Source organism: Salvelinus sp. IW2-2015, linkage group LG35 (genome assembly GCF_002910315.2).
Source record: "Salvelinus sp. IW2-2015 linkage group LG35, ASM291031v2, whole genome shotgun sequence".
Taxonomy (NCBI): domain Eukaryota; kingdom Metazoa; phylum Chordata; class Actinopteri; order Salmoniformes; family Salmonidae; genus Salvelinus; species Salvelinus sp. IW2-2015.
Genome location: NC_036874.1, coordinates 8,158,890 through 8,173,275, shown reverse-complemented (window position 1 = coordinate 8,173,275; position 14,386 = coordinate 8,158,890). Strand labels below are relative to the sequence as shown.

Genomic DNA, 14,386 nt, shown 5'->3' with positions numbered 1-14,386 from the left:
GGAGTTGACCCATGCACATGCCAAGATACATACAATGCATTCACAGAGAGCTTTACCTCCATTTTGGATTTACCACACATAGTATGCATACACACTATTCTATAACATACAGTACCAGTCAAAAGTTTGGACATACCTACTCATTCAAGGGTTTATTTTTTACTATTTTCTACATTGTAGAATAATAGTGAATACATCAGAACTATTAAATAACACATATGGAAGTATGTAGTGAGCAYAAATGTTTAACAAATCAAAATATATTTGAGATTTGAGATTATTCAAAGTAGCCACCCTTTGCCTTGATGACAGCTTTGCACACTCTTGGCATTCTCTCAACCAGCCTCATGATGTAGTTACCTGGAATACATTTCAATTAACAGGTGTGCCTTGTTAAAAGTTAATTTGTGGAATTTCTTGCCTTCTTAATGCTTTTAAGCTAATCAGTTGTGTTGTGACAAGGTAGGGGTGGTATACAGAAGATAGCCCTATTTGGTAATAGAACAATACCATATTATGGTGTTGACACGGTCTGTGATTTATTTAGAATTTGCGTTTAGTGGGACTATCATTTGTTTTTCAACAGTACAATGACCCAAAACACACCTCCAGGCTGTGTAAGGGCTATTTGACCAAGAAGGTGAGTGATTGAGTGCTGCATCAGATGACCTGGCCTCCACAATCACCCGACCTCAACCCAATTGAGATGGTTTGGGATGAGTTGGACCGCAGAGTGAAGGAAAAGCAGCCAACAAGTGCTCAGCATATGTGGGAACTCCTTCAAGACTCTTGGAAAAGCATTCCTCATGAAGCTGGTTGAGAGAATGCCAAGAGTGTGCAAAGCTGTTATCAAGGCAAACGGTGGCTACTTTGAAGAACCTAAAATATATTTTGATTTGTTTAACACTTTTTTGGTTACTACATGATTCCATGTGCTATTTTATCGTTTTGATGCCTTCGTTATTATTCTACAATGTAGAAAATAGTAAAAAGAATAATGAAAAACCCTGGAATGAGTAGGTGTCCAAACTTTTGACTGGTACTGTACATTGTACTGTGCTCTTATTCGACTGATACTACACTGTAAATACTGTATACTAATTATCTACTAATATACCAGTACGACAGTATACCAGTATGACACTCATGCCTGTGAGACCAGTGTTGACACAGCAACCACAGTCAAGTCTAGGAGGAGTTTTTATTCACCTCACTCACCAACTCCAGCTCCTCATCGGTCTGCAGGGGGCAGAGAACACGGGTTACAGCTCTGTACTAACCTGCTGATCTAGGATCAGCCCCCAATCCTAACCTTAACCATTGGGCTCATTAAGGGCAAATGCAAAACTGAACTCAGATCAGCATCCAGGGGGCTATTTCCTCACGCACTCACGAAAATATCAAATTCAGAACAGTAATTATGACGAGATGCACGGATGCATTTTGACGTCAATTCTTCTTTAGCACAGTCTAAAGCCACACTCAGTTTGAGTGCCAAAATCAACCTTTGAATTTAATCTTATTATAATTGCTGTCCTATTCATTGTTCAATTGCTTTATAAACTAATAATGACTCAGCATCTGTTTTGTAGAAAAATGTGAGCTTCCGAGTGACACCACTCTGAGAAACAAAACTTTATTACTGTAGACATCCCAACCTCCTAAAATCTGTTGAGTCACATAAATACCTCTCATATTTCAACCGTTTACAAATCAAACAGCATACGCTTCGTTTTGGTATTAAATGTTTATCTCAGAAGGAATAGAGATTCATAAAGATTCAGCACCCCATTGTTTTGTGACTGGCGGGCGACCAATGAAGCATTTATCAATGTGAGAAKACAACAGACTCAGTTTGAGCCAGTAGGGCTCCCGTAGTGAATCTCTCTGTGGCTCACCAGCTGCATCAGGCTCTTGCCGCTCTGGGAGGTGATGACCCGGAGATCAGGCTTGCGGCTGTTCACCATCTGAGGGCTGGGCGGAGGTGGAGACTTGGCCAGGACTACTTTCCCCAGGCTGTTGCCGTTGGAGACGGAGAGGAGGCCGGGGGAGGCCCTGGCACTGATGTAGCCGTTCGCTGGTTGAGAGAGAGACGGAGAGGAGATATTAATATGGTGTTAAGGAATGGATGGAGTGTTTGTGTGGTGTGTGTATGCCTATCACTTACTGTAGGACAACTGTAACGCTGTGAATATTAGTATGAATCCGTAAACATTACTCGTTGGACCCTTTCACGCATTACACTAACACTACTGACAAAACCTCATATCTTTTCACTATAGGAGCAATGTCACTCCTATGTCAACCCTACGGCATCCCTATGTCAACATTCAGACAGTCCCCTTCAGGTTACGTCATGTGACACATCCCTAAGAGAAACAACCTTTTGTTATTACTCAAGACATTCCAACCTCCTAATGTGTTGTTGTCTCATAAGACACAATTTAAAAAAACTAATAAATACCTCTAATATTTTTATTAGTTTACAAATCAAACAGTGTATGCTTCATTTTGGTTTCACTCATTATGAAGGTCTATCCATCGAACGGCTCAATGGTGAGCAGTGTTAATCTGGGACAGCATCAAGCTACTCAGACAACAGCATTCCTTCTTGCCATGGGACAGACCTCTCAGCCTGATTTCCCCTTACTTGGTTAAAAGAGCCGTTGACTCAAAGAAAGACAGGCTCACTGTGTGGATAGGGGAGCGGGGGACTTTCCAAGCACTGTCAGGAACACAACCAGGCAAACACAGACAGTAGACACACACAGACAGAGAGAGAGAGAGACACAGACAGATATACAAAGAGACATGCACACATACTGTGGGTAGGCACACAGTCGACGCACAACTACGCACGCACACACAATCCCTAGAGCTGGGCAGGGTTCTGCGATAGCAGATAAAAGTTGCTCCATGACGTGTCCCAGATGCTACCAGCATGTGACACCGTTTATCTCAGTCACACATACTTCAGTTCAGACACACACACACACACACACACACACACACACACACAACACACACACACACACACACACACACACACACACACACACACACACACACACACACACACACACACACACACACACACACACACACACACACACACACACACACACACACACACACACACGTGTGTTTTTTCCACACACACACACACACACACACACACACAGAGACGGGTGGCAAGGACAGAATGATGTTTGCTCCAGACTCATTTGTGTCAGCAGTATCAATAACACACTACTTCCATCAAACATACAAATGCGTAACAGTTACCATCATTTTCCTCGCACCATTCACAACTGGATAGAGAACTCTGGGCAGCCAGTGAAGGTTACTTTGTACTGAGGTGTTTTGGGATGGGAATATGGGAATTCACGTGAGTGTGAGCCACAGCCGAGGCAAAAGTGGAACAGGGCGATGGTGGCTTTTTGGTTTGTACCCGACCTAGCAGACAGACACTCACTCAGTCCTTCCTCTAAGAAACTGGGCGCTCACTCATCTACCCCAGCAACAGAGGGAGATGAAGGAGGAGAAAGAACATGTGTTAGTCGGATGTTGGCCCCAGGCCCTGGGCTCTTTGAACAACAGGGCTCTAGTGTGTATGAATTCACATTCATTATGTGTCTGTGTGAATGTTTATCCATGCATGTGTTTGTGTAAGTACATGTTCATGTATGTTTCTAAGTGTTTATGTGTTGTATGTATGCATCAACATATGCATTTTAGTGTATACCTGTGAGTGTGTGTGTGCTCTCTCTCCCAGGCTCTACTCCTATTACCCAGTGCCGGGCGTGGGAATCTCAGGAATGCCGGGTGACGTCAATGGTGACATTCCCTGAGCCCAGAGCCTGGGTCTGTGTTCAACAGCTGAGAACGACAGAGCGAGGGGGAGGAGGATGTGGAGGGAGGAGGGGGAAGAGAGAGAGAGACAGCGGGCTAGCAGGGTGAGTCACTTGAGCTGCGTCTTGGGACCACCGCACTGTTTACTGCACTGGAGGGTTACTGAGACAACTCCGGTTTAGAGAGAGAAAGACATCGTGACTGCTGTGGTCCCTGTTCCATGACTTTGTGACTTGGGTCTGATTCGGAAACTTGAGATAGGATTGTGTAACTCATTTTCGTACGAGTCTTTCATTGATATCAATGTGAAAGATCTAGGTTAAGATTTGTTGCTTAGTGCCTTAGTCACAAATAGAAAAACATATTCTCCTCTATACAATAATACAGCCATTCACTTTTGGGGAAGATGTTGTAGCACAATATCTGATAATATTGTCATCTACCACTGACTGTATGCCGAGAGGAATTAGATTAGAAGTGAGGCTCTGGCCGATGTCAAAGTCACCTCTGAGGAGACGGCTCTGCCAAGACAAGGTCCAGTTTTGAACCACGGGGGATTGGAGTGTGTGTGGAAGGGGGGGGGGGGGACATGGGGCAACAGCTGCGATAGAGGGAGAGAAGGACAGAAAGAGGGGGAGAAAGCGGGTCAGGGAGACAGAAGAGGTGAAAGATGCTAGGCCAGAGTGTTCATGTCATTCAGGTCTCTCTCTACACCTCTCTTTCTCCCTTTTTCCCTCAGTCTTTCATTCTCTCTCATTCTCTTTCCCATCAACCCCCTGGGCTATTTACAAGCGGCTTTCCTGTGACCCTCAGCTGTCGCTGGCCAACAGGTGTGTGTGTGTGTGTGTGTTTGAGTACATGAGTGCTAGTGTCAGTGTTTGTGGCGGTTGCCATCGACCAGCTATCCTGACATCTTTTTCTCTTCCATCAAACAGTGGAGTCTGTCCCAAAGTGTAATCCATACACCTTTTATGCTTTACTATAACCCACAACTCCCATCACGTCAAGGAAAGCCATGAAGGGTCAAAACTAACAAGCTAATAATCTATTGTCACAGCTACAACAGCGAGACGCAGTTCACTGTGTATACGGTATCATCTTATTTGCTATGTAAAAACGATTCAAACACAACTAGGTATTTTAGCAGAAGTAGACTTTAGCAGAAGTTACTTACGAACAGGGCTTGGGCATCCTCCGTTGGAGTTGCTCAGTTCACCTCCCAATAGAGCACCTGTGGAGGGAAGAACAAAAGACAGCGGCCATGTTGAAAAGAACAAGTTGCACATACGAGTTGATGTGAATGGTAAGAATTGCAAAGAAAACATGAACATGAATAATTCTGAATCCATAACATTGATGCTGTTCATCGACTACAGCTCAGCGTTCAACACCATAGTGCCCGCCAAGCTCATCACCAAGCTCAGGAACCTGGGACTGAACACCTCCCTAGATCCTGGACTTCCTGACAGGTAAACTCCAGGTGGTAAGAGTAGACAACAATACCAAAGCCACGCTGATCCTTAACAGGGGGACCCCCCAGGGGTGTATGCTTAGCCCCCTCTTGTACTCCCTGTTCACCCATGACTGTGTGGCCACGCACAACTAACTCCATCATCAAGTTTGCTGATGACACGAGGATGGTAGGCCTGATCACTAATGGCGATGAGACAGCCTACATGGAGGAGGTCAGAGACCTGGCAGTGTGGTGCCAAGACAACAACCTCTCCCTCAACGTCAGCAAGACCAAGGACCTGATCGTGGACTACCCGAAACCGGAGCAGGTGCACACCCCAATCCACATCGACGGGTCCGAATTGGAGAGGATCAAGAGCTTCAAGTTCATCGGGGTCCACATCACTGAGGACTTAACATGATCCTCTCACACCAGCACAGTTGTGAAGACGGCACAGCAGTGTTGCTTCTCCCTCAGGAGGCTGAAACGAGTTGGCAGATCCTTAGGAACTTTTACTGCTGCACCATCGAGAGCGTCCTGACTAGTTGTATCACATTCTGGTATGGCAACTGCACCACCCTCGTCAGGAAGGCCCTACAGAGGGTGGTGCAGACAGTCAAGTGCATCATTGGGGGTGAGCTCCCAGCCATCCAGGACGTACATGCTAGGAGCTGTTTGAGAAAGGCCTGAAAAATTACCAAAGCTTATATCCCCTGGCCATAAGACTGTTCAATGGCTAACAACTACTGCCCCCCTCACACCTACGCTGCTGTTAAAATGATTATATCTATTACTACCACTACGCTGCTGTTCACTGATTATTGATTGCCATTACCATTCGTATTTATATATATATATATATATATATATAACATTAGCATATTCCCATAAGTATTTATATATTCCTGCTACCAGACACTTTTCAGCCCTGTTTACATGTACACTGAGTATATKAAACATTAGGAACACCTTCCCAATATTGAGTTGCACCACACTATTTCCCTCAGAACAGCCACAACTCATCTGGGCATGGACTCTACAAGGTGTCGAAAGCATTCCACAGGGATGTTGGCCCATGTTGACTCCAATACTTCCCACAGTTGTGTCAAGTTGGCTGGATGTCCTTTGSATGGTGGACTTTCTTGATACACACGGGAAACTGTTGAGCGTGAACYACCCAGCAGTGTTGCAGTTCTTGACACAAACCAGTGCGCCTGCCACCTACCATACTTAAATATCGCCCTTTCACCCTCTGAATGGCACACATACACACGCCTTGTCTCAAGGCTTAAAAATCCTTCTTTAACTTGTCTCCTCCCCTTCATCTACACTGATTGAAGTGGAGTTAACAAGTGACATCGATAAGGGATCATAGCTTTCACCTGGATTCACCTGGTCAGTCTGTCATAGAAAGGGCAGGTGTTCTTAAAACTTCTTCGGGCTAGGGGGCAGTATTTTCACGTCCGGATGAAAAGCGTGCCCAAAGTAAACTGCCTGTTACTCAGGCCCAGAAGCTAGGATATGCATATGCATGGTGGTATTGGATAGAAAACACTCTAAAGTTTCTAGAACTGTTACAATAATGTCTGTGAGTATAACAGAACTGATTTGGCAGCGAAACCCCGAGCACAATCCATCCAGGGAATTTTTTTTTGAGGTCATTGTGTTTTCCAATGCTTTTCTATGGGAAACAGATTGCAGTTCCTATGGCTTGCCCAGATTGCAGTTCCTATGGCTTCCACTAGATGTCAACAGTCTTTGGAAATTGTTTGATGTTTTCTTTTGAGAAATGAAGAAGTAGTCCTATTCTTTCCATGTGTCACTCAGATGGACTCAAGTCTTTTGGTGCATGTGAACAGGAGRGCGCTCCTCGTTATTTTTCTCCGGTATTGGAAACACTTTATCCGGTCTTAAATTTGATCGATTATTTACATTTTAGGGTACCTGAGGTTGGATTAGAAACGTTGTTTGAAATGTTTGGACCAAGTTTACAGGTAACTTATTCGATATTTTGTAGTCATGTTGGGCGAGTTGGAACCGGTGTATTTCTGAATCAATCGCGCCAAATAAATGGACATTTTGGGGATATAAAGAAGGAATTTATCGAACAAAACGACCATTCATTGTGTCACTGAGACATTTGGGATTGCAAAAAGATGAAGATCTTCAAAAGGTAAGGCATTTATTATATCGCTATTTCTGACTTTCGTGTCGCACCTGCCTGGTTGAAAAATGGTTTTCATGTTTTTGTATGCGGGGCACTGTCCTCAGATAATCGCATGGTGTGRTTTCGCCGTAAAGCCTTTTTGAAATCTGACACAGCGGCTGGATTAACAACAAGTTAAGCTTTATTTTGATGTATTACACTTGTATTTATATGAATGTTAAATATTTATATTTCTGTAGTTGGAATTTGGCGCTCTGCAATTTCACCGGATGTTGTCAAATCTATCCCGGTAACGGGATTCGAGTTTAAGGGATCCCTAAGAGGTTTTAATGTTTTGTATAAACCTCCTATGTTACGAATCCCGCCGAGGATGGTGCCTCTTCCCGTTCGGGCGGCGCTCGGCGGTCGTCGTCTCCGGTCTACTAGCTGCCACCGATCTCCTTTTCTGTTTTCTTTTGAGTTTGTCTAATTTGTATCACCTGTTTTGTGTTTAGGATAGGGGGTTATTTAAACCCAGTTGGCCCGCCGACTTTTGTGCGGGCTTGTTATTCTGTTTGTTGTGGTGGTGTTTTTGTAGTGTGAATTTTGTCCTAGTTAATTGTGGACTGGATTTTGACGCGCCCTTTTGTTGTGTGGCGTAGGCGTCACATTTATATTCTGTTCGGAATATTAAAGTTTATTCCACTGGCTCAAAACTACCTGCTCTCTGCACTTGACTCCTTAATTCACCATTGGAATCGTGACATCCTATCACGCCTTCATTTACACTCTTGCGCACACACACACACACAATTTATGCCATACTGTGTACTATTATTATTTATCCTGCTACRAGACACTTTCTCCTATTCCCTGCCTACATGTACAGTACATCTCAAATACTCCAGTATCTCTGCACATGTTGTACTGGCACTGCACCTGTATATAGCTTCCTCTTTTATTTTTTATTTCTCCTGTTTTTTATTTTTTATTATTAGTTCAATATTACTGCACTGTTGTGTAGGGCTTGCAAGTTAAGTATGTCACTGTACTTGTGCATGTGACAAATAAAACTTGAACTTGTGATGAAGTCAACCATTAACCACTGTCCACTCTGTTCCTTACCTGCGCTGGCCGGTCGCTGTGGTAACCCTGGAGACCCAGTGTTCCTCTGGAGAGGTTGCTGTGGCGACAGCAGGCGTGGGTCTGTGAGGGTGGAGGTGACGAAGGAGGTGGTTACCAGGCCGCCAGAGTTACTGAACTGGAGAGCATTCTGATTGGACACTGGCACTGTGACGGGCATGGAGAAAGTGGGCTGGGGGACAGCTGACTGAAGGAGAGACAGGAAGAGGAGGGGCTTAGAAATGTAAACACACGATGGGCACATGTATAATGTTAAACACACACTCTCAGAAGCATGTGCATGCACAAGAACACACACATACTATCGCACAGGATTTGTTAGCATGCAACTGACTTGTGGAAATAAGAAGCTGAAAAAGTGTTTGCTTTCAGATCACATGCAAGGTTATGTGTACATCATAAAAGCTACATGGGATTGTTATTGCATTGGTTATTGGTGACATGTCATATTGTACATTACATCATACATCTCATGACCCCATATAGTATCTTTATTGAAAATTGGGAAAATTGAAGAGAAACCATTGGGGGGGAAAAGTTTTTTGCACAGAGCTTGGAACTTTGAGTATCTGATATGTAGCCTCTACTTGAGAAGTTGACTGCTAATTTGCTTACTTTTACCTGGAAGTAAACGTTTACCCTTAAAAATGTATACAACTAGCCAATAKAACATTCTCTAACGTATCAAGGAGTGCTTTCTTAAAGTATAAGAAGTGTAGTTAGCAAATAGCTTTGACAGGTCCTGAGTCAGCTAAATAATACTACCGTGTGACCCAGCCCAACACCAGGTCCTAGTCAGAGACAGGACCCAGGCCAGGGTTGTCCACTCTTCTGCCTGTAACCCATTTCACCCTGTTCCTCATCATGGCAGAAAGCAGGCAGGGCCTCTATATATAGGATATGGGCCAAGCGTGGCCTGGTACTGTATGTGCCGAGTGGGACCCAGTTTAAAAGAGAGAAAGAAGATGCTCTACTCTGTCCATCATATCGACCTTCCTTCCCGTTAGCCTACAGTGTATTCCACAAGTTTACATCTGGGATGTGTGTGTGATGTTATACAAGGGGAGCAGGGAGGACTAAGTTGTTTTGGTATTGTGTGTTTTGTATTGTATCTGACATAATCTGATAAGAGTCCTGTCATTCTTGTGACAAACCATTTGTCAATGTGGGGAGACGGAGTGTGTCCTTTTCCTTTCTTTATAGCATTTTAGTAGACTGAGTATTAGTCTGTGTCTGCATTATCCTGTTCTAGTGACGAACAACAACAGTGCTAGGTAACGTAAAGACAGAAAGGCATCCGGGCTGTCACTAGTGCTGTAGCTCCTCTGATCCATAAGACCCGTGAGGGTGTCATGTCACGTACACAACTTCACTCAATATGCTGCATACGGCAACAATGTTCAGGGGACTATGGTGACAAAACCAATCTGCCTTGGACTCCACAATAATAGAGTGTCTCAAATGTCTCAAATCCCAGAGCACCAGAAACTGAGAGAGAGGCAGAGAAAGAAAGAAAGCGCGAGAGAGGGTAGGGGAGAGAAAAAGAAGAGCGAAAGAGAAATAAAGAGAAAGACAGAAAGACCAAATGGGTAAACCTACTGGGCATGCTGGTGGCTAGGTCTGGAATCTGGGGAGGTAGTCTACAATATAAGGCAGAAGGTTACAGCACTGCACACTGGCCAGGCAGAGAGGAGGGAGAGATGGATGGGTGGAGGGATGGAAGGATGGCAGTGAGGTTAGTGTGAGGGAGCAGAGGTGTGGAAACGTGGAGCATACAGCACTGGGACAGCACTTCCTACATACACTTATCGTACACTCATTAAAATACTGTTGAATACTCCACTGATGTACACTAAACTGTGCTGTGCCATTTGGTCAGATGTCTCTTGGATAACAAGTTATTCAGGGGTATTGCTACGTTAGGTCAGATAACTGCCAGTGGGCATAATCTTAATACTAGAGTAGAGTGGCTCYTTCATTGTGTCAAGTACATGGCATTACAAAGGCCCTAAAATGAATCATATTGGATAAATAATAGTCTTTCAGCTTTTCCTCGGGCTAAGTGGGTTCGTTGAAGGCAGCTCAAGGCCTTCTCCAACGGCATAACAAAAAATGAACCTATTTTTCTCAGCGGAGCGCTACATTGGTGTATTTCCTGGATGCGAGGGTATCAGAATGAATTAAACTCATGCCCTACTTTCCTTCCCTCCCTCTTGTCCTAGAAGCCTTTGAAAGTTCCCTTTCAACTTTAGGAAATGTCTCATCCTATTTGTTAGCAGTGATGGATTAAAACCACAAAAACAACTTWCAAACAACATTCCGTTGACCTTTCAAGGTCCTTGACATTTGACTACAATGTTGATCTCACCAGTGAATACTCTGTAAAATGTAATTAGATTGAATCGTTTTACAAAAATAATGCTCAGCTTTAATCTTAGTATTGTTGGAATACAGGAGGGAAAACGAGTGCTTTAAAGATTTCTAAAATAACTTCAATAGACGGAGAAATAAACAAAATTTGTCTCTCTTTTTAGTACAAATTTGACACTGACAGCCTATTTCAAACAAACAACAGGAAACACATAACATTGCAAACAATATCAAGTAACATCACTTAAATCTGAAAAGCTAAATCAGCTGTGTCACCAATTGGCAAGTTCCAGTCTTGCTTTATAATCCTGTACATGCCTGTAGACTGTATAGCTAGCCTCCCTATGCTCCCAAGCGCCTTCTACTCGACTCCGGGGATTGCAGAATGAGTGGGATTAAGCGTGTATATCCCAGCCCCCTAGCTGTCATGTTGGTGGATTATGATGCTGTTGAGGGAGATTGGTGCTGTATGCTTCCGTTTGCTACAGTGCGCCCTGTGAAAGGTGTGCCGGGCAAGGTGGGGGATGGGGGCTTGCTTGCTTCCAATCGACTGGGGCGGGAGCTACACTCTCCAGGGGGTGGCAGATTGAATTCTATTCTTCTTCTTTCTACTCAGAAATGCTTTTAGGAGCTATTTCAGCTCACCACAAACATCAAAGTGTTGGCGATACGGCTTAGGTTAAATGAGCGGTATTCACTGAACTGATTCGATAGAGAGACATTCAACTTTTTTGCTGAACCGCTGCTTTAATGTAACTGAGTGGTTGGGTGTGTGATAATATTATCAGTTTTGGAGAACAAAACCTTTCCATCAACATTGGGTTTTTTGTTTTAGTGACACTATCCTACATAATACAGATTATGCAATACATTGTAGTACATGTTGTAGAATACATTCTAAGAAACCAGGGCTTAAATCAGGGATAGGTGTGTATATCTCCAGTTCAGCTCATCCTGTGAGCAGTAAAGTCCTTCAAATTGMCCCGACGGGAACTCGATAGACAAAGTCCCATCCCTCGTGACCAATAGGGAGGCCAGATCAGACAGGAAGCCTGGTTGTAAATTGAGTGCTTCTCATTAAACTGACGTTAATGATATTACTGAGCCCTGGTGGAAAATAATGAATCATAAAAAAATTGGCACCGGAGAGAGGAATAAAAGAGGCGAAAAACCGTGGCAGTGTGCCAATTATAAGGCAGCCCTGGAGAGTGTCTGACTGACACCCTGGAAAATTAGGAACGGCCTATCCGAACCGAGATGGTCACACTTTATCTGTAAAACTAACACCCTTGAAAAGCATTCATTTGTACGATTCTTCTCACTCTAACAAAGGGGTGACAACGCATAATGAGATGTAGTGCTTTGAATGTGTTATGCCCCGTTTGCTATGGCATCATCATATGTCACTTCTATGTAGTCTTTATGAAATCTGTCAATAGCTTATGAATGACCCCTGAGACCGGTTATGTCATGTTTATGAAGCCTTTACGATTACTTCCTAAATGGTTGGCTGTGACCACTCTCCAATCAGACTGTTGAGCTCCGCGCCCAAACCTCCTTGCCCTTGCCCGGGCACACACGATCAGAGGGGGAGGGGGAGAAATGGAGGGGAGTGGGGGGGGGGTGCTCTGTGAGTATTTGGGTTGCTGTCTGCAACCGGATCTGGGTAAAATCCAGTCCGGGTAACACAGAAGTTGCAGTACAGCTCACGGTACTCACTGACAGCCTATAGCTCTGCATCATTTTATCAAACTCCTCGTCAATTTTTTTGTATTTCTCCTCAGTGTGGGGGGTGAGGGAGAAGGGCTCCTCAGGGTCTGGGCTCTCTGAGTCCCGGTGCTCTTTCTTGTTCAGAGCCTTGGTCCGTTGTCCGTTGTTCCCAACACAGAAGAGAGAGAGAGGAGAGAGAGGGAGGTTAGAGAACGTGACGAGAGGACGATGGTACTCACGCCATAGCGCTTGAACAGGATATCCAGGTCCTCGTTCTTGCGGTACTTGTCGTCGTTTAACGGGCTTTGGTCGATGGAGTCGTCGCCGTCCGGCTCAGGGCTGTTGCAACCATTAAAGCCTTTCTTTCGCAACGTCTGAAGCGGTTAGAGGAAGAAGAAGCAGAGGAAGGAGGAAACACATTCATTTTCACACACAATTATGTCAACAACACGCATTATCCAGACTGTACCACCATTTAAATTCTAATAATGATAAAGAAAAGAACAGCGATGGCATTCGAACAAGACCAGTAACATGATTCTGAGCCTCAGATAATATAACATCGATCCATTCCAGGAAGGTCAACATCTTGACCATTGTTTCGAAGCTAACCCCTTCAAAGGTCTACTCTACACAAATCAATAAAGATGTCTGAAATAAGGAATTATTACTGGACAATGACTAAGAATTTAAACCAAACTTTTCATATATATATATAATATATATATATAACACACAGTTGAAGTCGGAAGTTTACATACACTTAGGTTGGAGTCATTAAAACTCGTTTTTCAAACCACTCCAGAAATTTCTTGTTAATAAACTATAGTTTTGGCAAGTCGGTTAGGACATCTACTTTGTGCATGACACAAGTCATTTTTCCAACAATTGTTTACAGACAGATTATTTCACTTATAATTTACTGTATCACAATTCCAGTGGGTCAGAAGTTTACATACTAAGTTGACTGTGCATTTAAACAGCTTGGAAAATTCCATAATGATGTCATGGCTTTAGAAGCTTCTGATAGGATCATTTACATCATTTGAGGTGTACCTGTGGATGTATTTCAAGGCCTACCTTCTAACTCAGTGCCTCTTTGCTTGACAATGGGAAATCAAGATGGGAAATCAAAAGAAATTAGCCAAGACCTCAAAAAAAATTGTAGACCTCCACATATCTGGTTCATCCTTGGGAGGAATTTCCAAACGCCTGAAGGTATCACGCTCATCTGTACAAACAATAGCATGCAAGTATAAACCCATGGGACCACGCAGCCGTCATACCTCAGGAAAGGAGACGCGTTCTGTCTCCTAGAGATGAACGTACTTTGGTGCGAGAAGTGCAAATCAATCCCAGAACAACAGCAAAGGACCGTGTTAAGATGCTGGAGGAAACAGGTACAAAAGTATCTATATCCACAAAACGAGTCCTATATCGACATAACCTGAAAGGCCGCTCAGCAAGGAAGAAGCCACTGCTCCAAAACCGCCATAAAAAAGCCAGACTAGGTTTGCAACTGCACATGGGGACAAAGATCGTACTTTTTGGAGAAATGTCCTCTGGTCTGATAAACAAAAATAGAACTGTTTGCCATAATGACCATCGTTATGTTTGGAGGAAAAGGGGGAGGCTTGCAAGCCGAAGAACACCATCCCAACCGTGAAGCACAGGGGTGGCATCACCCCATCACACCATCCAATGTTGTGGGG

At 43.8% G+C, this 14,386-nt stretch overlaps 1 protein-coding gene across 8 annotated transcripts in view; it reads right to left on the bottom strand.

Annotated features, from left to right (window-relative positions):
* The window catches only part of mef2d (myocyte enhancer factor 2d), a 73,766-nt gene that overhangs the window by 14,525 nt on the left and 44,855 nt on the right, over nucleotides 1–14,386 (bottom strand). For 4 of the 8 annotated variants that reach the window (XM_023980009.2, XM_023980014.2, XM_023980015.2 and 1 more), the window contains exons 4-8: nucleotides 12,684–12,821; nucleotides 8,577–8,781; nucleotides 5,027–5,083; nucleotides 1,899–2,077; nucleotides 1,210–1,239 (exon numbers count right to left, since the gene is read on the bottom strand). In XM_023980009.2, coding sequence (XP_023835777.1) covers nucleotides 1,210–1,239; nucleotides 1,899–2,077; nucleotides 5,027–5,083; nucleotides 8,577–8,781; nucleotides 12,684–12,821 — 609 coding nt within the window. Of the gene's footprint in view, nucleotides 1–1,209; nucleotides 1,240–1,898; nucleotides 2,078–5,026; nucleotides 5,084–8,576; nucleotides 8,782–12,683; nucleotides 12,822–12,913; nucleotides 13,049–14,386 lie in introns of all 8 variants that reach the window. The other 4 variants (XM_023980011.2, XM_070437372.1, XM_023980012.2 and 1 more) reach the window with 3 other exon arrangements.